Source organism: Mustela nivalis (genome assembly GCF_964662115.1).
Source record: "Mustela nivalis genome assembly, chromosome: 2".
NCBI classification, from domain to species: domain Eukaryota; kingdom Metazoa; phylum Chordata; class Mammalia; order Carnivora; family Mustelidae; genus Mustela; species Mustela nivalis.
In genome coordinates this window covers 18,045,758-18,071,071 of record NC_139021.1, presented here as the reverse complement: position 1 = coordinate 18,071,071, position 25,314 = coordinate 18,045,758, and the positions used below count along the sequence as shown (strand labels likewise).

At 39.7% G+C, this 25,314-nt stretch overlaps 1 protein-coding gene across 2 annotated transcripts in view; it reads right to left on the bottom strand.

Annotated features, from left to right (window-relative positions):
* Positions 1–10,397: 10,397 nt before the first annotated feature.
* The window catches only part of HAS2 (hyaluronan synthase 2), a 34,159-nt gene continuing 19,242 nt past the window's right edge, over positions 10,398–25,314 (bottom strand). For both annotated transcript variants that reach the window (XM_082719426.1, XM_082719427.1), the window contains exons 3-4: positions 15,435–15,536; positions 10,398–13,289 (exon numbers count right to left, since the gene is read on the bottom strand). In XM_082719426.1, the coding sequence (XP_082575552.1) occupies positions 12,360–13,289; positions 15,435–15,536 (1,032 nt within the window). In that variant the 3' untranslated portion in view covers positions 10,398–12,359. The remainder of the gene's footprint in view (positions 13,290–15,434; positions 15,537–25,314) is intronic.

Sequence of the window (25,314 nt, the reverse complement as noted above, 5' to 3'; positions counted from 1 at the left end):
AAGTCAGAAAGCATTAGTCCTTTCCTCAGACCAGATCCCCATCTCTCTCCTGGACTTCCTTTCCCCAGCTCGTAGACCAGACCGTTTGGCTTTTTATTCTGGGAACTGATGTGGTGGTAATGTTTGAACACTGCTTCTGGAGTTCTGACCCCTGACATAGAGCTCATCTTCAAAATGTACAAATCATGACTCAGACCCATAGAACAGCCAGGCACACATTGACTTCTAGAATCTCAGTATGAAAGAGGGATTTTATAGATTACCTCATTCATTCATTTGGCCTTTTGTTCCCAGTTCTCCATATAACTGATAAAGACCTCTGACTTCAAAACCCACTCCACAAGCCCCTTTTCTCTTGTGAGTTTCAGCTTTTCTCTCTGAGGAAGATGGGCTTGACTATGTCCGATGTTTCTTTTGATCTGTAATTAAATTTCTGATTCATTTTTTAGTATCCCCCTTCTACAAAGCAGCTTCCTTAACCTCACAGAGGAAGTATTATAAATATAGAAACATAGCAGGCAAGGCCAAGTTCTTACAATTCCTGATTCCCCAACTAATGATCAATTACATAGGACTTTTTAAAATTTTAAGTATTGAAAATTAATTCTAAAATTGTGAAACCCTGGGAACCTGGGTGGCTCAGTGGGTTGGGCCGCGGCCTTCGGCTCAGGTCATGATCTCGCGGTCCGGGATCGAGTCCCGCATCGGGCTCTCTGCTCGGCAGGGAGCCTGCTTCCTCCTCTCTCTCTCTGCCTGCCTCTCTGCCTACTTGTGATCTCTCTCTGTCAAATAAATAAATAAAATCTTTAAAAAAAAATAAAAATAAAAAATAAAATTGTGAAACCCCAATCATTAATACTGGTGTTGAGTAGTCTGTGACTCGAAGACCAAAGGTCTCTGCCTTTTTCTTCCCCTCCTTTGAGTTCCGGTCCTTCCATTGCCATCTTCAGAATAACCCCATGAAGGAGTTACATAGATGTCTGTTGTTTGCCAGACTCATGAGTTTTTTGGGTAAGAGGATTTCTGTTACCTTTTGGAGAATGACCTCCTTTTTACTGTGTATAGAATTAATGGCAATGGCTGTTGAAGAGTTCTGTCCAACCTTAGCCAAAGGGTAGTCATAGGACCTATCAGAATAGACTTGTGGACCAGTCAGAATCTCCCTTGTGAGAATTTAAACAAAGACAGAACCTGGGCTGAAGCTCACTCCATGTGGGAGGTGGGCATGGGAAAGAGTAGGAATCAGGAAGAGAATTCTCCCTTAATTATCTAGAACTACTATGTGCCTACCCTCTTCTTTACCTGACTCTCTGGGTCTTTCCTCATTAGAAACTCCAGTACATTCTTTCTCTCCTCTGATTAGCCAGTCATGTTCTATTGCATTCAAGAGAAGGATTAGTTAAAACTGAGAAAACATAGCCTCATTGAATCTGTGTAACCTATCCAGGGTTACCCATCTTATGAATGGCAGAGCAGGATTCTAATTCATGCCTTTAGCCCAATCCAGTGTTTTTAACCATTCCAATCTTAAATTCTTTTAGATTCTCTAAGCTCCGTATTGTTAGATAAACAGATATCCTTTCTTCTTTTGGTAATTGGTGCAACATAAATGGACTCTGTTATTTTAACACCTTCCAAAAATGTGTTTATTGAGATATGACTTGATGTAATGCTATTAGAATTTATGGGGGGGAACAATGTAAGGAGGCTATGAGAAATTGGAGAGAGCATCAAACTTGAAGGAAGCAAATCTTTTTAAAATTAATTATGCCTCATTATAGACTTTTTAAAAGTTTTTTACACTGTTGAGTCTGACATTTTTCATCTATACAAAAGGGTTTTTATGGAAGATGAAAAAGTTGAACAGCAAATGTCATTATTCTGAGGGATATCTCTGTTGATGCCACTTAGCTTGATATCTATTAATTAAGTTCAATAAAATACAAGTTTGGTCACGTAGTGAACAAATTCTTTTTAAGTGAGACACTTTTCTCCTTCTTAGATCTTGAAGTCGGCACTCGCTCCCTCAAACCTGTTTCTTGACATCTTCCTTACTAAAGAATGGAAGGGTATTAATATTTAATTTATAGGCTTGTTTAGTGTTAATGAAATCATATATTCAAAACTGTCATTTGGTAAGCACTCAACCAAAATTTACTTGTCATTGGCTTAAGGGTTCTGTATTTTTTGCTAAACTAAAGATAAATTACTTTTATTCACTCACTTGATCAATTATTACTCACTTCATCAGCAAATACAAAGTATTCAGTTGATAAGCATTTCATGTTGGCAAGATATGTTTGCAAAGATGAGTAAGACATAGCCCTCCTCATGCATATCACAGTCTGTTAGAAGAAGAGAGAAATTTTTACATAACTAAATGTAGTATATTAAGGACATTATTACGGAAAATACAAGTGCCATATGGAAACAAAAAATGGAGTCACTGACTTGTTTTGTCACTACCCAAAGTCTTCACAGAGGAGGTTGTTACTTCACATAGACCTTACAGGATGACGTAATAGGTTGAGGGAACTAATCAGGACTGGTGAACTAGTCTTGGATAGGGATCAGTTGAATTAAAGTGATTATCTATGATTAAAGTGATTATCCACTGTTTTTACTACAAATCTAAGTCTTCATCCAACTGTACCATTCACACCTGTCAACTTAGTTTAAACAGGAAAAAAATGAAAATATTTTATCAGTGGGTTTAGAGTAAAAACAAAACAAACAAAACAACTGGTCCATATGTTCTCATTCATGATAGTAGAAAGAGAATGAGGTTATAGCTGGGGCTCATATCCATCTGACTCCAGAAGTTCAGCTGGACTAGATCAACTCTGAAAAAATATTCCAGTGTTTATATATGAATTCTCACCCAGTTGTATTTCTGTAGACTGCCCGTTATCTGGTCTATGAAGGAAATGACTCAGGCATAGAAAGGAAAGACAGATAATACCTATGGCATCATTGGATTTGTCCCTTGCCAGATAGTATAATTCCAACAGAGATGCTTTCTTAACTGGACTTTGTCCAGCCTGGGCGTCTGTCCATGCAGTGAGATATCAGCTCTATATGCCCAGAAGTAATGTTCTGAACGGTTTGGAAAGTGGCCATCTAAGGGGGTCACAGTAACATAAGCAGCCTCAGTCAAGGTCCCAAAAGGTCAATGGAAGCTTTTAGCCCTCTTTACACTCTCTAATCTCTAGCTGTTTCTTCTGCTAAAAATATACTTGTGGAAAATTATTACTGGTTCCAAATTGCCATCCAATGCCTAGATTCTTGGCAATGCTGGGTGGGACTTTCCCTGGGTGGAGCTGAAAATTAGGCAAGAGATAGCTGTGGTCATCAATGCACACAGAATCAGTGTATTTCCCTTTCTAAAATTATCTTCTCCAGATACCCAGACATTAAAAAAAAAAAAAAAAAAATTGCCAGCCATCAAAGACAGTAAAAAAATGTAAAACCCTGATTTGAGTGCTTAAATACACTTTCATGCAATATTGATTAAAACATGGATAAAAACAATTTTGGATCAACAGTCTATATATAACCAAGTCACACAGTTTTAAGTATTTCCTTGGGTCTCACTTGAGTAAGTTCTTGATTTGTGGAAATGAATAGCAGAGAAGAGGAAAATCCTTTTTCAAAATTTGATTTTGGGTAGGCAGGTAAAAAATTTACAAAAGTTGAACCGTTAGCCCCATTATTTTGGACCTGCATGCATTCAGTAATGTTCGTTGGGCACATTCTATCTATCAAGCACTGTTCTAGACTCTGAAATCTAGACTATTCCCCCTGCTCTCTGGATTTTATTGATACTCCAGGTGCTGAGAGAGACAACAACCAAGCAAACATAAATAAGTATTGTTGTTTCCATTAATGATAGTTGTGTTGAGAAAAATCACAGGATACTATGTTGGAAAGTGCCAGGGAATGGGGGTGTCTCTTTAGGGAACATGGTTATTAGAGATAAGGTCTCTCTGAGGAAGTGAACTACATAGCAAATAAATAGCAACAGGTAGTGATCCTGAAGTAGAAACAAGCTTGTCTTGGCTGAGGAGCAGAAAGAGTGCCAGTGTGTACTGTGTAATAAGGAAGAAAGATAGGAGTTTCACAGAGGTCATGAAAACAGAAGGCAAATCATGTGGAACCTTGTGGAGCATGGTATCCCCAAGAGAAGAAGACACTTGAAGGCTTCTATGCAGGTGAATGACATGATCTCACACTGACCATTCCATGGAAAAATGAAGAGGAGCAAGAGTGGAGGGAAAGACAGATGTCTGTGAAACTAGGGACAAGATGGTAGGCAATGTGGCTGGGAGGTTGCAATAAGTACCCATGAAGAGTTGGGGTCCCAATCTGACTTCTGCCACAGTACATATATGAATGTCTCCTAATGCTCAGAACTCATAACAGGAACTCAAATCTGAAGGATTTTTTTGAATTTCCAATGGCCTTTCCCTTCTTTTATTTTTATTGAGCCTGTCAGCAGCCCTATGAGCTTTGTAGCAGGGGAGTTCTTAGACTTTGACAAAAGAAGAAATTGGGGTTTTCGCTAAGAGTCAACCAGAACACGGTAGAGCCTGGACTCAAACCCATCAGATGCCAACTCCATGCTCCCACTGCCCCCCCAACCATGTTTTAGGCATTACAGAACATTTAATTTATCAGACACAAAATTGTATTGAGTTAAGTGCTCTTCTCGAAGACAGAACTTACTAGAAAAATTATAACAGTTTACCTGCTTTGTATCTAAAGGAAAAGAAGATCCCCTGTTCCTAGAAAAAAAAAAAATCTTCAGGATGTATTAGAAGGCACCAAAATGGTGATTTAAAATGCATTTTTTAGGGCACCTGGGTGGCTCAGTGGGTTAAAGCCTCTGCCTTCGGCTCCAGTCATGATCTCAGGGTCCTGGGATCGAGTTCTGCATTGGGCTCTCTACTCAGCAGGGAACCTGCTTCCTCCTCTCTCTCTGCCTGCCTCTCTGCCTACTTGTGATCTTTCTCTATCAAATAAATAAATAAAATCTTTTAAAAAAATTTAAAAAATAATAAAATGCATTTTTGAGGTAGATTGAAGAACACAACTGGTGGAATTGGTGCCTTTTGCAAGACTGAAATCATGGCAGGTCCAGAAACTGCTGTCCCCTTCCATTTCACTGGTATCTGAAAAAATTTAACTCTTATACTTTCGTAAGTAGAATGAATTGTGGACTGGACACATATGGGGGTATTGCTGTGATGGTCTTAGACTTCACGTTAAGTTAAGGTCTAAAAACACATTACCTGTGAAAGCAGCATAAATGGGTTTTATACCTTACTACAGCTGTTGAGTTCCCCAGGCCTGGAGAAGCTAATGGTAGCTCATCATGTGATAGTAATTTATGAACCTGGGGCAGGAGGGAGGAGTTAGGATAAAATGCATTTCTAAGAAGTAAAATTCCTCAGTATTTGAGTTAAATGTCTCAGCCCTTGGTCCAGAAATTGCTACGGAAAGAAATTTTAAGAAAGAAGGAACAAATGCAAGAAGACAAAGATGAAGACGAAAACGAAAACGAAGATGAAGATGAAGGAAAAGGAGAAGGAGAAGGAGAAAGGAACATAAATGAGGTTAGTTGCTTAGGAAGGAGGGGGAAAAGAAAATAAAATTTTATTAAACTTCTATTATGTGGCAAATATCTTTCATAGGGACATTGCATAGGCTACCCTGATTACACAGTGACTTTGAGATGTGGCATCTCCATTATTATTCAGACGAGGAAAAGAAGGATCAAAGAAGTGGGGTAATTTCCAGTTTAAGTCAATCTCCAACCAAAGCCCAGATATAAAATAAATGAGACCTCCAAACTTGTTCTGGCCTTGTGCACTTCCAAAGTGGGTAGTATGGCAATGATTTGTTTGAGGGCAAGAACTTAGAAGATCCATTTTTGATAGGTTATGAGATTTCTTCATGGTACTGAAAATTTCAGGTATTGTTGTAGACAGCCCGGGGTGGTTTTTTATTTAAAGTCTAAATATCAAAGACCCATAAACCTGAAAAGCTTATAATTTACAACTTTTTTTGAGGGGAATGGATTTAAGCATAGCCTCAATCTGTCAGATTTAAGAGAGTAGCTTCCCAGAAATTGCTAATTTGAGGTTTTCTGCATTATAAAGCAGGCCAAAACATCTGGATAAAAGGGACTCAGATGCTAGCCTCAGGGTTTGTAGCCAGCAGTGCAACCTTGAGCTCGGTGCTAAAATCAACTGGTTTGCAGTTGATTCCTTTGAGATAAGGAGCCTTCGCTCTCCCCTTCTTTCTTTAGGTCTTGACTCCTTCCAGCAAGGATTTGAGGCAGCTGAGTTGGACTCCTGTGAACTTCAAAGTTCCTTTGTGCACTGATGATACTGATAGTTTCATTTAAACAGCCCTTCAACTTTGATCCCAGAAATCCTTCTTCCCAGATTTTTATTTCCTTTAAACTTTCGTCAGTGTTCTTTGGGTTTTACTGGAAGAGACATATCACGTGTTGTCTAGAAAAGTGGGATGTGTCCTTACATGACACGCTCCCGCCTCCCTTCTTTCTGAGTGAATGTGTACAATTGCGATCCTCTCCTGATCTAGTTAAAAAATGATTGTATTCGATTTTTCGACTTGACAACCCAACTCAACCCAAGATAAAGGCAACTTTTGCTTCAGTTTGTGAAACAGTTGTGCTTCTTCTCAGTCAGTGCCCTATATGATGCCAAATTGTTTCAAAGGTTAGGTTCACCTAGTCTTTGCACATTTCCCCAACATACCAGGTTTTAACTCCCGATTGCCCTGAACCGCAGAGCTGAAACAAGTCACCTAGGTTTGCTGAAGCCATAGTGGGGAGAGTTTTGTGACAGCAAATGGGCAAACTGAGCTCCTTGAGAGGAGCCTGTATCTGTGGCTCAAAGGCCCAGCGGAAGGAACCTGAAGGCTCCTCCTCCCTTCACTCCTATGGTCTCTGCACCTGGAGCTGATTACTCAAGAAATAAGGAGCTTAAGCGTTGCATGTTTTTCCTAGATTTGAGTGAAAACAATTCCAGCTTGCGGTGTCAGGAATTATATACTAGTGTTACCTACACAAATTCTGCAGGATAAAAATGTTAATCCAGATGTGACCTCACTTCCTTGTGGAACAGACACCCTAGTCATCTAAGTGTAGAAATTTCTGTATGTGATGGGCCTTCCTTGCAGACTCATAAAACATCATCAGCATGTTGAGGTTTCTGAGAATTTCTGCAGGAAAGAAAGCTGACTAAGGTAAAGGGCAAAATGTGTGCAAGGGGGAGCAAAGCAATCTACTTTAGTAGGACTGCAAAAAAAGAGTAGGATTAAGGCCTGCCAAGAAAGGGTAAAAACAGAACAATCATTAGGCTTGAAGGTTCTCGAAGAGATTGAATCGTTTTCTCTTGTTGACAGTGGGATGAAATTAAACCTTTGTATTCAAAGTAAGGTCTTAGAAGGAGAATTGTAACAGAAATGTAGAGAATCCGTTGGATGGAACAGAAATGAGGAAAAGAGGTAGGAGGTATCTTCACCATTCAGGTAAGAGATGGAGATTGTCTTAACTTGGGTGAGAGAGGAATTTGAGTGTCATGGCAAGCAGGAAATCAAACAGTTGTTGCGACCAGCTGGTTACAGGGTATATAAAAGAAGCTGAAGATCATGTTTGGGCAACTGGAGGGAGAGCTGGAGGGAATGGGATGAAAGCAGTCAAGTGCCTGGAAGAGCAAACTTGAACGAAATCATATTCGTTTATGTGGGACACTCAAATCCAAACCTCCATCGTGTAGTTTGGTTTGTGGTATTTTTAGCACCCCGTTCAAAATTATCTACATGCCCTGTGCCCTATCAAATTGAAACATCTCATTCTAGTACTTCTCCCAGTTGGATTATGGAAGATACCCTTCAATTGTTTTTTTTTTTTTTTAAGATTTTATTTTTAAGCAATCTCTATGCCCAATGTGGGGCTCGAACTCACAATGTCGAGATCAAGAGTCACGTGCTCTACCAACTGAGCCATCCATGTGTCCCTCAAATGTACTTTCTATAGCTTAGTCTGCCCTCTTGGTTAAATACCAACCCCACCTTAATTAAACTTGTTAATTCTGTGAAAAGAACATATACCAAAATCATACCTTTATTACTTCACCCATATTCTTTTCATCTGGAAAGTCCCCATAAAATCTGTACCTCCTTAAAGAAATCACCCCCAAACCACACCACCTTGATGGCCATCTTAACAGAGCTAATCGTCCACTCCATACCTTCCTTATATCCCCCGCCATTCTTCACACCTTTATTATTCCATTTTGCACTGAATGTTTGTATAATTATCATATTCCTCTTACTCAGTTATAAGTTCTTTGAATCTACCTTTTGATTTCTTGCTCAAGACAGGTGTTTAGTATGCTTCCTTAAAACCAGGTGTCTGTCAACATCCATATTTGAATAGCTCAAAAGGAAAATGCTAATATTTGAATGACAGTTGTCACAGAGACGATGCTTTGTCTGAGGAAAACAGAAGATACTAGATTAGAGCAACGCTTCTCAGATTCAGGGTGAGGAAGTCATCCGGTGGATTTCATTAAACAAGTCCTGGGGGCCAGCCTGGGATTTTGATTTGGTGGGTCTGGAGTGGGGTCTTGCCTTTGCATTTCTAACAAATGCCCAGGAGATGCTGGTGTTGCTGGACCACGAATGGTACACTGAGTAATGACCTATTCAAAGGGTTAAGTCTGACATCAGAATGCCTTCCCCTAATTCCACCATCACGATTTACTAGCTGTTTGAGCTCAAGGTACCAACTTAATCTTTAAGCCTGTGATTCCTCACCCGTAAACAGCAATCATAGTAGAACCCCTTCTTCAGACTGATAGAACTAAAACGGCCAGTCTCTACACGGTGCTCCTGGCGGTCCCTGGTAGGTGCACAAAAACTAGGTGTTGGTTTGAGTATTTAATGGTACAAATAAATCAGCAGATTCCTAAAGAACAAGGGCCATTAAGCCATGGCCAAACCTGGCTCATTGCCTTTCTGAGTAACGCAGATGAACTTGGTATGGTTTTAAAATACTTAAATGACTGGGGCGCCTGGGTGGCTCAGTGGATTAAGCCGCTGCCTTCGGCTCAGGTCATGATCTCAGGGTCCTGGGATCGGGTCCCGCATCGAGCTCTCTGCTCGGCGGGGAGCTTGCTTCCCTCTCTCTCTCTCTCTGGCTGCCTCTCTGTCTACTTGTGATTTCTCTCTGTCAAATAAATAAATCTTTAAAAAAATAAAATAAAATAAAATAAAATACTTAAATGACTAAAAAATATTAAAGATTTCATAATGCATGAAAATTACAAATTCAAATTTTGATGTCCGTAAAGGGTTATTGGAACATGGGCACACACATTCGTTTGTATAATGCCTGTGGACACTTTTTGTGCTACAGGAGCAGAGTGAGTAGACCCATGACTGACCACATGGCCAGGAAAGCCTAGAGCACACACACACTGGCCCTTTCCATGAAGTTAGCCAACCTTTTAAAAAGCACCAAGTGACTTTATCAGTCAATTGGGATTAGAACCATCACTAGATGGCAATAATATTCAGTGACTACTGTATGTGTATTCATAAACTTATACATATAGTTTATATATATGTTATATACTCTTGTATGTATGTATATAATTTATATGTCTATAGGCAGATAATTTAACTGTACCCAAGTAACAAGGGAGCCTTAGGAACCAAATAAAAGAAAATTGGAAAATAAGATGTTTGAGGGATGAGTGGCAAATTGGATTACCATGATATTCCTAAAAATAGACATAACCAACATTTAAACATCTGTATTTTTACAAAATCGGGATGTTACTGTACAAAATGGTTATACATTTTCAGTGTAACATTTGCCCAACTTCTCGTATCTTGAGGATATTTTAATGGGTAATAATGTTCCATTGTTTGGAAATGCCCAAATTCATTTAATTATTGCTCTCTATTGGTTTTGAAGTTACTTTAAGATATTGCTATTATTTATAAATACAATTAAACAAACTTGATTATGACTTTTCTGAAAATGTATCCCTCCCACTCTGATAAATTACTATAATAAAAGTTGTTGAGCTGTTTCCAAGGGAAGTAGAAGGTTAAGATTAAAGGCAAAGTTTATATGAATTGAATCTTTCTCTGTATCTGTTTTCCAGCTTTCCAAACCACACCAATTTAGGGGATTTCTGCTTCATGATTAGTAATATAAGTGACTTTTATTATCTCTGACCAGGCATGTTTGTTTGTTTTCTGCATACCCCAATCTTGAAAATCTATTCCGCTACAAATCAGGAAACAAAGCTTTTGTTTGAAATGCCCCCTTCCCTTAGAAAAAAAGGCAATGCTCTTATCAAAAATATTTTATTTACAAAAAATCAATTATACTATACATCCTATACTGGAAATACACTGAATAATTGCTAAAATAAATACAGGCAATTAATTCAATCTCTTAAAAGAATGAGAGAATTTGACATTTGAAAGTTATCAAAGCTTAACTTAGAACATAAATAGTTAAAAAGGCAAACTCAAGTTTTAGTTTCATTTATTGGCATGCTGTGCTCTGTTTCCCACAAACTCTCCCATCCGTGAGTCTGAGTTGCAGAATGGTTATGTACCTTTTTGAAGTCCAAAGGTAGAATGTGCAGCTTTTTCTTAGGCAGAATAGATGAAACAGGGCGTCTGCATGGAGAGGAAGCACGTGGTTGAACATGTCTCCACATTCACACTCCACTTCATCACAACATGTTTTATGCAACGACTCATGTGTTTGATTGTTTCTAACACAAGTCTACACAGCACCAGCTACAAGGCAAGATGGGTCACATCAAAAGTCAAAGCAGGTAACTGAGGCCCTTAAGAGTAGTGAAATTAGCCGGGTTAAGGGAACCAAGTTCCTTCATTTGTTCATGTGCCAATTCTTGATATACTTCTTAAACCTGGGTATTATTTTGATTACGTAAACCTATCTATGGAGGCCAGTAGCAGGACAAATGGAGTGACTATCTGTATGAATTCAGAAAAAAATATCCTCCCTGGGAAGGAGGATGATGAGTTTAATGCGCCAATTTTGTAATCTATAAGCTTTTACACTTATCAATTGTAGCCAACTCACCCGTGTAAAAGTCCTAGTAACATGGAAACTGAACTGGCAAGCTGAAAGAGACAGGTCGATTATGTTCAGTTTGTTGACAGGATCTGGTGAATTCAGGCCACAGAACAAACGATGAACTGCATTGTACTTGTCCAAATGACACAGGTAATTTCTTCCACTTTCCCTTTTACTCAGCCTGAGAAAACACTGCCAGAAGCTCCATATTTGCCCAGTGTTTTCTTTCAAGGACTAGCATTACCCCCCACTTTTTTAAGAATCTTGTGAAAAATTGCACTTTTCTACCCCCTTTGGCCTTGATTTTCAATGATTTCCTTTTGTGTGTGTGCACCTAAGTATGTATTTCTACTCCCAAAGTGTGAAGGCCTTTTCTAAAAGAAATGAAAAAAAAAAAAAAAAAGTTAAAATATTGAAAGTTTAAATATTTTTCACAGAAATAAACTATTCCATGTTAAAAGGTAGAGAGAGAGAGAAACATTTTATTCTTTCTATCATGAACAACATCAGTCAACCACGCTTCACATTTTGGGTAGTTTTTTTTTTTTTTTTTTTTAAGTATGAATTTTTTCAGAACCTATTTTAATAATAATAAAAAAGAACAGGTGTATTTTGGCAGAGAAGTAAAATATAGAATATGCAAAATTTGTTTTAAAAATCAGCATACAAAATTTTAAAACACAGTACAATTATATAAAAATACAGCACAGCCAACGGCCTTTGAAATTTCCTTTGGCATCTCATTTGGTAGAATTAAACAGAAAATCCTTTCTAAAAAAAAAAAAAAAATTAGCTATCGACACAGTCCATAAGTTAGGTTGTATACGTTGTAAGAACTTTTCCTTGAGTTTCCAAAATCCTTTTCTTCCATGATAACCCACATAAAGCATGGCTAGTGAGGTATATAGGGCAAACACTGTTAGGCAGATGTACATAAGGAAAAAGTGCATAAACAAAGAATGCTTCCCATTTTCATAGAAATAACAGGTTAAATCTGAGTTTCTTCTCATTGATGTCTTGTTTTCCTTTGGCTGAATCAAAATAAACCCATAGAGACATGTCTTGGTTCAAGTCCCAGCAGCAGTGATGTGTCTCCTTTGGTGGCATTATTGGATGCCACAATACTGTACAGTCCCAAGAGGAACTAAGGTTTTGTGTGTGTCTGCGTATGTGACAGCAAACGTCAAACAACGTAAGATCATACATCGAGCACCATGTCATACTGTTGTCCCTTCTTCCTCCTGCCACATTTATTGATGAGAACCACATAAAGCGTCAAAAGCATGACCCAATAGCACGCATAGAGCAACGTTCCAACAATGAGAACTGTCTGCTTGGATTCTGAGAATGGCTTTTTAGATTCCTTATAAATGGTGAAAATCACACCCCCCAGGAGGATTGTAAACCACACCGATACTGGAATGAGTCCTATGAAATTGACAACAATGGTCTTCCTTCCAGACGTGCCCCACCCAGCTTTGTTTATTGTTGCGATTGCAAACATCTTGGCAGGAAGTAAACTTGACATGTATAACACTGAGTAGAGGGACATGAAGACCATGACAATATTTCCTCTAAGGCAGCTGGCAAAGGACGATTTTATGAGACCTACTAACTGGACAGTTAACAAGAAGAGGAGGATGTTCCAAATTTTACCCCGGTAGAAGAGTTGGATGACTGTCGCAATGAGAAAGAAAGGGAAGAATCCAGTGATCACGGCCTCGTAGGTCATCCACAAGTGATGTTTATGAAACCACATAGCATTGTACAGCCACTCTCGGAAGTATGACTTGCTCCAACGGGTCTGCTGGTTTAACCATCTGAGATATTCTATCGGTGTCTCCGTAAGGCACTTGGATCGAGCTGTGTATTTTGTTGCATAGCCCAGGCTCAGCACTCGGTTCGTTAAATGCCGGTCATCACCAAAACTACACTGGCTGCCCATAAATTCCTGATTGTACCAGTCTTCCACAAATTCATGCAGCAAGGAGTTTCTGTACATCCCCAGAGGTCCACTAATGCACTGGACACACCCAAAATAAGACTGGCAGGCCCTTTCTATATTAAAAGCCATCCAGTATCTCACACTGCTGAGGAAGGAGATCCAGGAATCGTACTTGTTTAAAATCTGCAAGAAGAAACAAACAAACAAACAAAAAAAACCAAATAAATAAAACATAGGCCCCCACTAAAATACCAACAAAATCCACATCATCACGAGATTACTACCTAAAGTGAGGTTTGTTGTTTGATCCTCCTGTATCAGCATCCTTCTTATTTTTGACATGATTGTTTTTCATTTTCTCTGATTCTGTGTTACTGGATTAATCTGATAAATTGTGTGCCTGTGTTGGGACTCCTGGATGAGAAACCGTTTTTCTCCTACATGACGCTGTCCTCTTTTTTGCCCAGGGCTTTTGTTGTTGTTGTTCTTGTTATGCTGTGATATTGAGTGTGTTTTTAGGCTCTAGTTCTCAGTTCCTAAATTTTCCCACTCTTTCCTACCATCTAAGATTTGAAGGTTTTTAAGCCCTATTCTCTCCTGTTCTGGTTAATTTCCAACTCATTCAATTCCTTTAATTTTCTTTCTCCTTCTTGTCCTCCTTTATGCAATGCCAGTGATTAAACTGTTTGTTCTGGCCTCTCCCCAAAACTTAAGTCCTGAAATAATGCTCTATGTAAAGGCTATTGAAAGTTATCAGCTTTTTCTTGGCAGTATTTCTAAATTCTTTCCTCCATCTCAATTTTGCACGGTTCTCATCTGGATTTTGCATGCTTCCTCTTTTATCACCAGGCTGTTTGTCTATTCCAGGCATTGTCTTTGCCTTCATTATCTCCATGCACGTATAAAATGGGTTATATAGCAACACAATACCTAATTTTTATTTTTATTTATTTATTTTTTTTAAAAAGATTTTATTTATTTATTTGACCGAGAGAAATCACAAGTAGATGGAGAGGCAGGCAGAGAGAGAGAGGGGGAAGCAGGCTCCCCGCCAAGCAGAGAGCCTGATACGGGACTCGATCCCAGGACCCTGAGATCATGACCTGAGCCGAAGGCAGCGGCTTAACCCACTGAGCCACCCAGGTGCCCCACAATACCTAATTTTTAAAGTTAAGTTTCCATGGGCTTCTCACCTTTTGCTAAAATTTGATCACGCATTTGCAAAGCACTCATTGTAATCTTCGCATGTTATCACATATTCACATATATGTGCATTTCCCATCCCACAGACTCCAAGTTGCCTTCATTAATATCAACTTCATGGTTTCTCCATTTTTAGCAAATAATGGGAAATAAATAATTATAAGTGGGAAATAAGTCATAATCAGAAAACCCATTTAATTATTTGTTCCTTTGCCTTTCTTACCAGTATAAATCTAAGTTGCAATTTTTTCTTCTTTCGTGTTCCAATTTGAATTTTTAATCAACCATATATTAATTATCTTTTAAATACATAGGTATATAGAATCCATCCTCAGCACTTCCATTTTTTTTTTTACCTTCACAACTAAATGAACTTTGACATCAGATTTTTTTTTTTTTAAGATTTTATTTATTTATTTGGCAGTCAGAGATCACAACTAGGCAGAGAGGCAGGCAGAGAGAGAGGTGGGAAACAAGCTCTCTGCTGAGTAGAGAGCCTGATGTGGGGCTTGATCCCAGGATCCCAGGATCATGACATGAGCCGAAGGCAGAGGCTTTAACCTACTGAGCCACCCAGGTGTCCCCAACATCAGATTTTACCAGAACACTAAGTTATGGTTCAAGAAGATATGGAGATCATTACACATTTAAATTAATTATATATAACATATAACTTATTAGCCATACCTAACAAGAGTTACATTCCAGGGTTAAACAACAACACCAAAAAAATCTTTTTTTTTTTTTTCAATGTAGAAAAGAAAAGAGACAGGGTGCCTAGGTGGCTCAGTGGGTTAAGACTCTGCCTTCAGCTCAGGTCATGACCTCAGGGTCGTGGGATCGAGCCCTACTTCGGGCTCTCTGCTCAGCAGGGGCCTGTCCTCCCCCCCCCCCCCACCGCCTGCCTCTCTGCCTACCTGTGATCTCTGTCAAATAAATAAAATCTTTTTAAAAGAAAAGGAAAGAAAAGAGGCAATAAAGTGGGTCCAAGGCACATACTCATGTGTCTCTATCACCAAAGCAACATTTGGCAGAGAGTTTGGTGTGTAGTGAATATACATTCAAAGAATCAGTGTGTGAGCGTTATCTAAAAGGGAGGCGTATGGGAAGTGAAGCCATATGCACCTGGACATCTCCCCCGACACCTCCAACCATGGGGTCTTCTTCTAAAACTTTCACCATCTCCACAGAGGAGGCAGGGTCAAGCATGGTGTCAGAATCACAGACCTGCAAAGAAGAAAGCAGAAATGAGTTAAAGAAGAGGAAGAAGTAGGAGTGTGATCACTACTGTCAAAACTGGGCACACAGATTAGGCCTTCAGCTTGACTGTCACAGGGCCTCAATAAGCAAGTACTGCAGGGATGACAGCTTGTTTTGCCATGACCATTACAAACAGCATGCTCAGTACTAAAGGAAATGGCATAGCCGGAAGAAACAGGCGCAGTGCTAAGTGTGCCCTGCAGGCTAAGCAGGTTGTCTTGGTTTACCACCACTATTCCTCATCTTGGCAATGAAAGTCTTAAGTCCCAGGTAACATCCCAGTTTTCCAGGACTTGGTAAACATCTTAGATTGGTCACTGAGGTCTTTTTTTTATTGTTGTTGCTATTGTCTTAGACAAGCCCTTTATGCAACTTATCCCTCAGGTCTGAATGATGGTCAGAAGATCCTATGAAGACTATTGAAAGAGAGCATGTTTAACAATAATTTCCCCCCTATTTTAATATGATGACTAAAAGACTGGAAAGCAATTCTCTTACGTCTGGTCCGTTAAGAGCTGGACTTAGCCACTGATACAGCATCAGGAAGGGAACTAGCATGATCTGCAGACCACCTGCTTATTCTAAAACATTAAGTATTCATCTAGCCCTTTGTGTGTAATGTAAATTATCGTTAAGCCATTCTACAAATGCTAATAGTTGTTCTTAAAAACAATCTTTCTATGGGTCCAAAAAAGTAATTCTGAAACGAAACCAAACTATAGCTTCAAGAAAATTATTGGGGTTAGTGTTTACCAATGAACCTCTGAGAGCCCCTTCTGTTGGAGCTCTAAGGGCTCAGGGTTATAAATACTTTTCTTTCCAGCCTGATTTCTGAGCCTACTGGAAAATGAGACAGAAAAATAAGAGAGATGAGACCAAAATATTACCTATATAATCCTAAAAAGAATACAGAGAACAGATCTAATTACCTGTGGAATAGCAGGTTTCATAATTACACTTTCCTGTATTAGACAGACCTATCAAGTCCAAGTAACATCTAAGTGGGGTCAGCCTCCTCCTTCAGATAACCTGCATTCCCTTCTAAAAGGATGGAAGATGCCAGCTTCTTGGTGGTAGCCCACTCCCAAAAGAAAGGGGAAAGGAGGAGCCAGCAAACTGCTCTGCTATACTCACTAATCAGATGAAATCATTTGGGGAGGAAGGAGTGAGGCCACTGAGAAAGGCTACTACTGCCAGGTAGGTTACACCTGTGAACAGACCTTCTAACACATGATCAAAGAAAAGCAGAAGTAGGGAAATGCTCCCAGCTCTCTATCCCTGATTAATACCAATAAGATAGTATCCTTTTCTGGACATGGCAGCAAAGCCTAGTAGAAAAAAATTGATCAGAGTTGACCGGTAATGAACCAGTTTCACTCACATCCCCATCCAAATAACAACATAACTGATAGGGACTGGAGAGATATCAGCAATTCCCATTATTTTGCCATCAACTCTGACTACACTGTATGGACTTAATCAAAATTTAGTTTATGAGGCGCTTGGGTGCTCAGTGGGTTAAGCCTCTGCGTTCAGCTCAGGTCATGATCTCAGGGTCCTGGGATGGAGGCCCACATCAGGCTCTCTGCTTGGCAGGGAGCCTGCTTCCCCCTCTCCCTCCACCTGCCTCTCTGCTTACTTGTGATCTCTTTGTGTCAAATAAATAAATAAAATCTTAAGAAAAAAAAATTTAATCTATTTACTTGTATCAAAAGTAATTATTTTTACAGTTCTCCATACTACTACATTAAAATAATACAGACTTGATATACTAGTTTAAAAAACAAAACTAAGAAGCATAAACTGAGTTTAAGGGGCCTCTCTCCCCCCCCCCCCATATACAGTAGGAGTCTCTCACATAAATAACTATGGAATTTCAACATTTTATTTTATTTTTAAAGATTTTATTTATTCATCTGACAGAGAAAGAGACAGTGAAAGAGGGAACACAAGCAGGGGGAGTGAAAAAGGGAGACCCAGGCATCCTGCTGAGCAGGGAGCCCAATGCGGGGCTGATGGGGGGCTTGATCACGACCCCAGCCCGAAGGCAAGTGCCTAACAACTGAGCCACCCAGGTGCCCTAGAAATTCAACTTTTTTTTGGACAGACGGAGATCACAAGTAGGCAGAGAGGCAGATTGGAGGACACAGGATCCCTGCTGAGCAGACAGCCCTATGCGGAGCTGGGGTGGGGCTGGATCCCAGGACCCTGGGGTCATGACCTGAGACGAAAGCAGAGGCTTTAACTCACTGAGCCACCCAGGCGCCCCGAAGTTCAACATTTTTAAAACTGTGTCTGTCTCCATTTTACTAACAGCTACATTTTTCTGCAAAAAATATTAACATATATTAATGAATATAATGTTGGTGAAGACAGCAATTTAAACGCATTATTGAAACTTGTAAATTAAAAGTATACAGGGTATTTGGTTATAGCCTTATAAACTCTCTGGATTTAACTATCATAGTAATTTTAGGGTTAACATCTGAATTTTTTATTTTATTTTACTGGTTTAGAAGCATTTATTTTCTAAATAAAAACCGTTTATGTTGCTTCATTTTTCAGCATTCTATTTTGGTCCGGCATGATCTCACTTAGGCAACAGCAAGGCATTAGTTTTTCACCATAGAAAATAGGATTTTACTAATGCTTGGGTTGGTATGCTAGCCTCAAGCCTTAACAAATTTCTCCAGAAGTGACTTTTTGCCTCTCGCGTGCCTTGTCTATTCACCGGTTTGTAAATGGATGGTGGCAAGCTTGTCCAGCCATCATGAGGGTAGAAGCTGTGAAGGCAAGAGTTCAAACCACCTTCAGCATCCAGCATCCTGAGTCTATGGCCACACCCACCTCTATTGACTCAGGCTGGGAAAGGTAAAACCGGAAAGCTAAAATAAGCCTAAAAACAACAGGAAGGGGGCAATCTAGAATTAATGTTTAAGTAACTCCGCCTTGTGAGCAGAGGCAAGCCAAGGGAACTGCCCCTTTGAAATGACTAACCGTGAACCAAACTTCTGAGGTTCTGAATATTTAAATGGGTCCTGTCCTTGCCAGTTTCCAACAGCAAAGCGCCAGCAGCTCTCTGAGAGAGACTGTTCTCATGGTGGGTTGAGCGGTGTCAGAAGGGAAAGTTCCCACAAGTCTCCTGGGCAGGGATATGCATCAGAAGGATGAAAGTGCTTTAGAGAAACTCAGTTTCTGTGACTGGCTTCCCACTTGGAACCATACAGAGAAGACACACGTGGCCCCTGGGTATGGGCGACATCCAAAGCTGTGACGCATTCCGTATTTAAAAAAAAAAAAAAAAGAAGAAGAAGAAAAAGAGAAATAAGAAGCTCAAAATCTGGGTTTCTGGATGCTCTTTGGTGACAGAATGCCGGTTGGAAAGCCATCATCTGGGACAGTCAGCATGTATGTTCACGGACCTACTAGTATGTATTCATTACTCTCTACCGAGTGCAACTTGAGCCCTTCTGAGTATCTGTATAGTGGGAAGAGGATTTCTAGTTGCCACCCCACCAATTCTAACAAGCATGTAATTTCCTAAATGTCGGCCATTTAGCTCTAGGCTAGACTGTGAGGGACATACACCAGCTGACCTAGAGCTTGACCTCACCTGGGGACAAACTACAGGCCGTGATTTGCCCACAGGAAACAATTAGAGAACAAATCGAAACGTCTCTCTGTTCACACTTGAGTGTCTCCCTGTCATTGGTTTAAAACCACATGATCATGAGTCATAGGATTTCTCACTAGGAGACATGGAAATGAAGTCAGCAAAATCTCACTAAAATGAGTGGAAAATGTCAAGACAAAGACACTTCCGGGAGGAACCAGCCACCTCAGTCTCAGCCACAGAATCATCAACTGAAGTGCCCAACACTGCTCTCTTCCTCCTTCCTTCTGCCCTTTCACAGTCAAGAGGTGGCAGCCTCCCTTCCCCCCACCCCCCAGGTCCCCCCATTTCCACTCCACACTCCCCACCCCTCCCCAACACCCCTCCCGGTCTAAACCAGGATCTTCAGGCCAAGTCCAGCCTGACACCTGTTATGGTATGGTCCATGGGGTCATAGTGGTTTCTACCTTTTAAATTAACTGAAAAAAAATTTTTTAAGTACTATTTTGTGGGACATGGAAATTATGTGAAATTCAAATTTCAGTATCCGTAAATACAGTTGTACTGGAACTCAAGCATACCTATTCATTGTCATAGCATCTATGGCTACTTTCACACCAAAACAGCAAAATGGAATAGTTGTAATAGAGACCATATGGCCCGCCAAGTCTAATAGTTCCTATCAGGCCTTTTACAAGCAAAGTTTGCCAACCCTGGGACTAAAATAATTGGTTGCAGGGGGAGGGCTCTCTTTCATAAAATAAAAAAAAAAAAAGAAAAGAAAAAAGTTTAGATTAAGTACGTTCTAAACCCAATTTTAATTCTAGTGGATTTTTTTTTTAAACATTGCCTCCATCTTTATGTGTTGTATGAACAGGAAAGGCATAAAGGGTGCAAAACATTAGGTAAGGTAGATTTTTTTCCTTTGGCCAAGATTTGCCCATTATAAGGACAAATGCCTTCAGAGTCAAGAAGTCTTGGGGCCTGTATCTCATAATTTCTGAGAACTTTAACAAGTCATTTACCATCTGAATGGTACTGGAGTGAGCTTCTCCATATCAAAGTCCCTTGTAAACTGAAAAGGACCATAGAAAAGTACACCATTAGCACAAGGTAATAATCTTTACATTTTTGTGCTAAGTAAACCCATAACCTATGGAATCATGACAATCCTTACCACAAATGGATGGCTCAGCAGAGAATCTCTAGAATGACTGTAGGAATTGATTACATATCGATGATCTCTTATCTCAATGAACAAATTCAATGTGTCTGCAACTATCTGTAATTCAGTTACAAACTATTAGTTTGTAGTCTATTACATCCATTATTAGACTATAAATTCATTCCAACTTATCTCATTGATCTTAAATTTAACCTAACAAAACCCTCCTTTAGAAATATTACCTATTCTACCAAATGTTGTTCAAATTCTAAGACCCAAGACTAAAATAAAATGTTAAGTCTCTGTGTTTCACTTTTTTAAATGTTTCACTTTTTTTTAACGGGTTTCCTTTCAGACCGCCTGGTGGATCTCCCCACCCCCACCTCCACCCCCATACCACTTTTCAAAGGGCATTGAGAGCTACACAGATTAAGAGAAAATCTTAATTACTCGGGCTGCCTTCATTCAATGAGTTAACAGGTTGAAAGTAAATCAGGACCCCTTCTGTTGCTGCTGCCTTTATCCTTTACCTACTTGCAAGGCTTGACCCTTCATCTTAACCTTGACCCAGGGAAACTATTTTTTTCTGTAGTGTGTGGAATTTACTCTTGGTCATGACCCTGCTACCAGCTTTCCTGACCCAGCTTTACCGTGAAGTAAATGGAGTCTCCCTCCTTCCCCCTCCTTTCCCTCAGGGCATTTCTCTAGCGGAAAAGGGATAGGTCAGAACCACCACCAAAAATCACTACTTTTTAGTGATTTTATTTATTTACTAGTTATTTACTAGCAAACACAAGATGGTGCCCTCCTTGAATTCTTACCAGTTTAGTACCAGAAGAAACACACTATCGTAGAAGAGAAAGTACCATGCAAATACTGGAACCAAACAGATCGGTCTCAATCCACCATTCACGAAGTTTGTATAAACTTGGACTAGTTTCTTTTTTTTTTTTTTTTTTTTTTTTTTAAAGATTTATTTATTTGACAGAGAGAAATCACAAGTAGACAGAGAGGCAGCCAGAGAGAGAGAGAGAGGGAAGCAAGCTCCCTGCTGAGCAGAGAGCTCGATGCGGGACCCGATCCCAGGACCCTGAGATCATGACCTGAGCCGAAGGCAGCGGCTTAATCCACTGAGCCACCCAGGCGCCCCTTGGACTAGTTTCTTGACCGTGGTGCCTTCACCTCACCTTTCTAAGCCTTCACCACTCAGATGGAAAATATGGACCCTCACATCCACTGAAGTTTGTTGTGTTGGTAAGTTAATTCGATAATGCATGTAAAACACTGAATAATGGCCAGGTCATAGTAAATACTCAATAAAAGGAAGACATAAAGAGATAAACCTAAACCAGAAGTGACAAACCAAAAACAGAGGACCCTAAGCTAAGGACACTCATCTAAAGAGAAGGGGTCTTTCATATCCTTACTGTGAGTACGTGAAGGCTAAGGGAAAGAGGAAACTGATGCCTACTCCAATACCCAATAAGCTGAAGTTAAGAAAACTGAATCCTGGTGCGCCTGGGTGGCTCAGTGGGTTAAAGCCTCTGCCTTCGGCTCAGGTCATGATCCCAGGATCATGCATCTGGCTCTCTGCTCAGCAGGAAGCCTGCTTCCTCCTCTCTCTCTGCCTGCCTCTCTGCCTACTTGTGATCTCTCTCCCTCTGTCAAGTAAATTTAAAAAATCTTAAAAAAAAAAAAAAAAAAAGAAAGAAAGAAAACTGAATCCTGGGCAGGCAATGTAAAAGATTAGGTCACTCACTAGAGAAAAGAAATTTTTAAAAATAAATAAATAAATAAATAAAGAGCAGTTTGCAGCTGATTGGTATTCATTCATAACCTTGAATGTACCCTTGGGGTGTAACGTGTGAAAGTTCATCCTTTCCCAAAGGATAGACCCTGGGACCATTAAAACTTATAAAAGTGTTTGCTGCATCTTGACTTCATGCCTCATTGACGTTGAACCTGCTGAATGTGATACAATTTAAAAGAGGAAAATACTCTTTGGTTTTGTAAGTATCTAAAAGTATGGGACAGAATTTTATTTTTTAAGGGGCGCCTGGGTGGCTCAGTGGGTTAAGCCTCTGCCTTCGGCTCAGGTCATGATCTCAGGGTACTGCGATCAAGTCCCGCATTGGGCTCTCTGCTCAGCAGGGAGCCTGCTTCTCCCTCTCTCCCTGCCTCTCTGCCTACTTGTGATCTCTCTGTCAAATAAATAAATAAAATCTTTAAAAAAATTATTTTTTAAACATGGACTTAAGAATTCAATTATCTGCCAAGAAAGAGCACATAATTTGGTTGGGAACACAGACATGCAGGAGATGGGGGAACTAAACAATAAGAATGGAAAATAACCTTTACAAAAAAACAGAATATTGCACACAATTTAAAATTTCTCATATAACCAAAAAGGTTATTCAAAAGTTCATAGTATATGGTAATTAATTTTATTATAACAAACTTCTAGGACCTTATCAATATTGCATGATACTTTCAACTTTTCAAAAATCTTGATTTTCTATTTATTTGGATTCTGGATAAATGGAACTTACAGGTAAGCTATAGCTAAATTTACTAGCCTCAGATTAAAGTGGCAAATACAAAATCATAAAATCTAAAAATTTTAGAGCTTAAAAAGACACTTTGAAATTCATTAGTAAAACCATTCCAGAAAAAAAATAAATACCCTCAAAGAAAAAAAAGATAAGGGGTACCTGGGTGGGTCAGTGGGTTAAAGCCTCTGCCTTCGGCTCAGGTCATGATCTCAGGGTCCTGGGATTGAGCCCCACATCGGGCTCTCTGCTCAGCAGGGAGCCTGCTTCCCCCTTTCTCTCGGCCTGCCTCTCTGCCTACTTGTGATCTCTCTATCTGTTAAATAAATAAATAAGTAAAATAAAAAATAAAATAAAGATAATCTTTTGTGAGAGGAAGGAAGATAAGGAAGACCACCTTTTCTTACATCAATTGAGATTACGGAAAGGGGTTCAAATCTAGTCAATGAACATCTAAGACCATCATGAACACCTAAGACAATCATAGATATCTAAGCAATTTGGCCCTTCTCTGTTGCTTTAAAAAAAAAAAAATAGGAAGATATATGCCTTTCTTGGTAGAATGAATTATCCAAACTATTGTAAAATAATTACTGACTTTGGTCAACCTAGAATCTCTTCAAAACATGAAGGTTAAAAAAGGAGTCATTGGTCATTCTCTTTTTAGGAAGGCTTACACATGAGTGAAAAAAGTCACAGAAGGTGCAAAAAAAAAAAGTGACAAGCCAGCTGAGAACATGGGAAACCAAATGTTATCACCTTTAAGGCTTAAGCCATTGAAACACCCTTATTCCAAATGGTTGGAATTCTCATTCTAAAGAAGGAAGTCAGGAAATCCCATTATGGTGCCACTTAACACAGGGCTTACATTCAAGAATCCAAATTTGGGGCAAAGGGCAGATTTAAAATGAAAGTGAGGGGAAGCTGACTGGCTCAGCCAGTCGAGTGTGCGAATCTTGATCTCAGGGTTGTGAATTTGAGCCCCATATTGGGTACAGGGATTACTCAAAAATAAAATCTTAAAAAAGAGAATACAATAAAAATGACAAAATAAAAATGAAAGTGGAAAAACGGGACAGTAACTGCTAAATGAAAAGCAAATTCTGGTAACCCCCTCCCCCCATTTTTTGGCTTTGTTTTTTGATTATACTCATGCAAAGTCTAGGTGTATTGCCAGAAAGAAATTAAAATGTCAGAGGAATTAAAATTATCCTGGAAAATTTTTTAAAAAAGAAGAAGAAGGGGGCACCTGGGTGGCTCAGTAGGTTAAAGCCTCTGCCTTCAGTTCAGGTCATGATCTCAGGGTCCTGGATTGAGTCCCCCATCAGGCTCTCTGCACAGCAGGGAGTCTGCTTCCCCCCTCCCCAACCCCTGCCTGCCCACTTGTGATCTTTCTGTCTCTGTCAAATAAAAAAAAGTCTTCAAAGAAGAAGATGAGGAAGAGAAAGAAGAAGAACCAACTATACAGAGTTAAAGCTCTGAGCTCAGGATGTATCTCAAAGATCATTTGTTCTACCATAGCAAGAAAACAAGAGTCAGGTCTAGAATTCAGATTGCCCCATTCCCATTCCTATTTCAACATATTCTAATCTCACCCCCTAGTATGAACAATACAAGAAGACACAACATTCTCAACATTGGCCCTCGGAGTATTTGAATTCCTTAGGTTTCCCATAGAGAACAAGAACCAAGGCAATATGACATCGGGTGATTCTCACAGTCCTTGACAGTTATGTCCTACAAAGTTTCCACGAACACCACTTAGAGAACACTGAAACAATTGCCTCTGGCACAAATATGGGGTTCAGTTCCTCTGAGCCTCTGACTGCAAATTTTTGTCTATGGATCAATACCGAATCCTGTTTTATTTGCATTTCTGTTTAAATACATCTTAAAATGTGAATTTGAGTCATTAACATAGAATTCAAGGCCAACAGCACTTTACTGACCTCTGAATGAAGCCCCCCAACAAATCCAGCTTCTCCGTGAGGCAGTCCCACTAGCCAGCACTCAGCACTACACTTGGGGGGCACTTTAAACAGCCGTATCACCCACAGAAGGCACAACAATGTGAGAAACATGATACGAAACAGATTATGAAGCTCCTTGTTTACGCTGTGCTGTACCATGTACAGGACAGTTGAGAGCACAGTCTTCTCTGACCTCAGTTGGGAACATGCACGTCAGGTGACTCAAATTGTATGCTGTTCTCCACGTCTGCAAATGATCCCCACGGCACTGCAAGTACTGATTTGGGGCTTACAAGTACATCTTAGTGAGTGGGGTCATTTACAAATACAGACTCCATGAATAATGAAGGTCAGCTCTACAATTTTGAATAATTCAGTCTTACTTTTTTCCTGCTAAAGGAAACATGGATACCTAGGATACTGTCAAGAGCAATTAATCAGGGCGCCT